This window comes from Trypanosoma equiperdum (assembly GCF_001457755.1).
Source record: "Trypanosoma equiperdum strain OVI genome assembly, contig: ctg_312, whole genome shotgun sequence".
Classification (NCBI taxonomy): Eukaryota; Euglenozoa; class Kinetoplastea; order Trypanosomatida; family Trypanosomatidae; genus Trypanosoma; species Trypanosoma equiperdum.
In genome coordinates this window covers 1-391 of record NW_027124213.1, presented here as the reverse complement: position 1 = coordinate 391, position 391 = coordinate 1, and the positions used below count along the sequence as shown (strand labels likewise).

General features: G+C 39.6%; 1 pseudogene across 1 annotated transcript in view; it reads left to right on the top strand.

The window, feature by feature from the left end:
• Positions 1-259, top strand: part of TEOVI_000121100:pseudogene — an 863-nt pseudogene extending 604 nt beyond the window's left edge. The window contains exon 2 of the mRNA in view: positions 35-259. Within this exon, the coding sequence occupies positions 35-259 (225 nt within the window). The remainder of the gene's footprint in view (positions 1-34) is intronic.
• Positions 260-391: the final 132 nt, after the last annotated feature.

Below are 391 nucleotides of genomic sequence, written 5' to 3'. Positions count from 1 at the left end.
GTGGGAGGTGTGTATTGGAATAGTTGTAGAAACGATCGTCATTACAAAGCCGCGAAGGCCGTTGTATACTTAGAACAAAGAAGATAGGCGGGATTTTAGGAAAATGTGTGATGTAACAATGTTAAAAAAATTAAGGAAGTTAAGAAAGAACGTGGATGCCATGAATGGGGCAGTGAATAATTGCATTCCCACAGCAGCGAAGAAAACAATACAGAAATGTAAGGGAGTATCGCCACAGTTCTGGACACGAGAACTGACTGAAATGGACACAAAGATAAGGAAATGTACAAATGAGAAGCATAGAAACATGCCCTTATATACAAGAGAAGGAAGGTTGTCACTGAAACGTCCCTACAACGATTGAAGGAAAATATATCGAAGATGTCAGTGA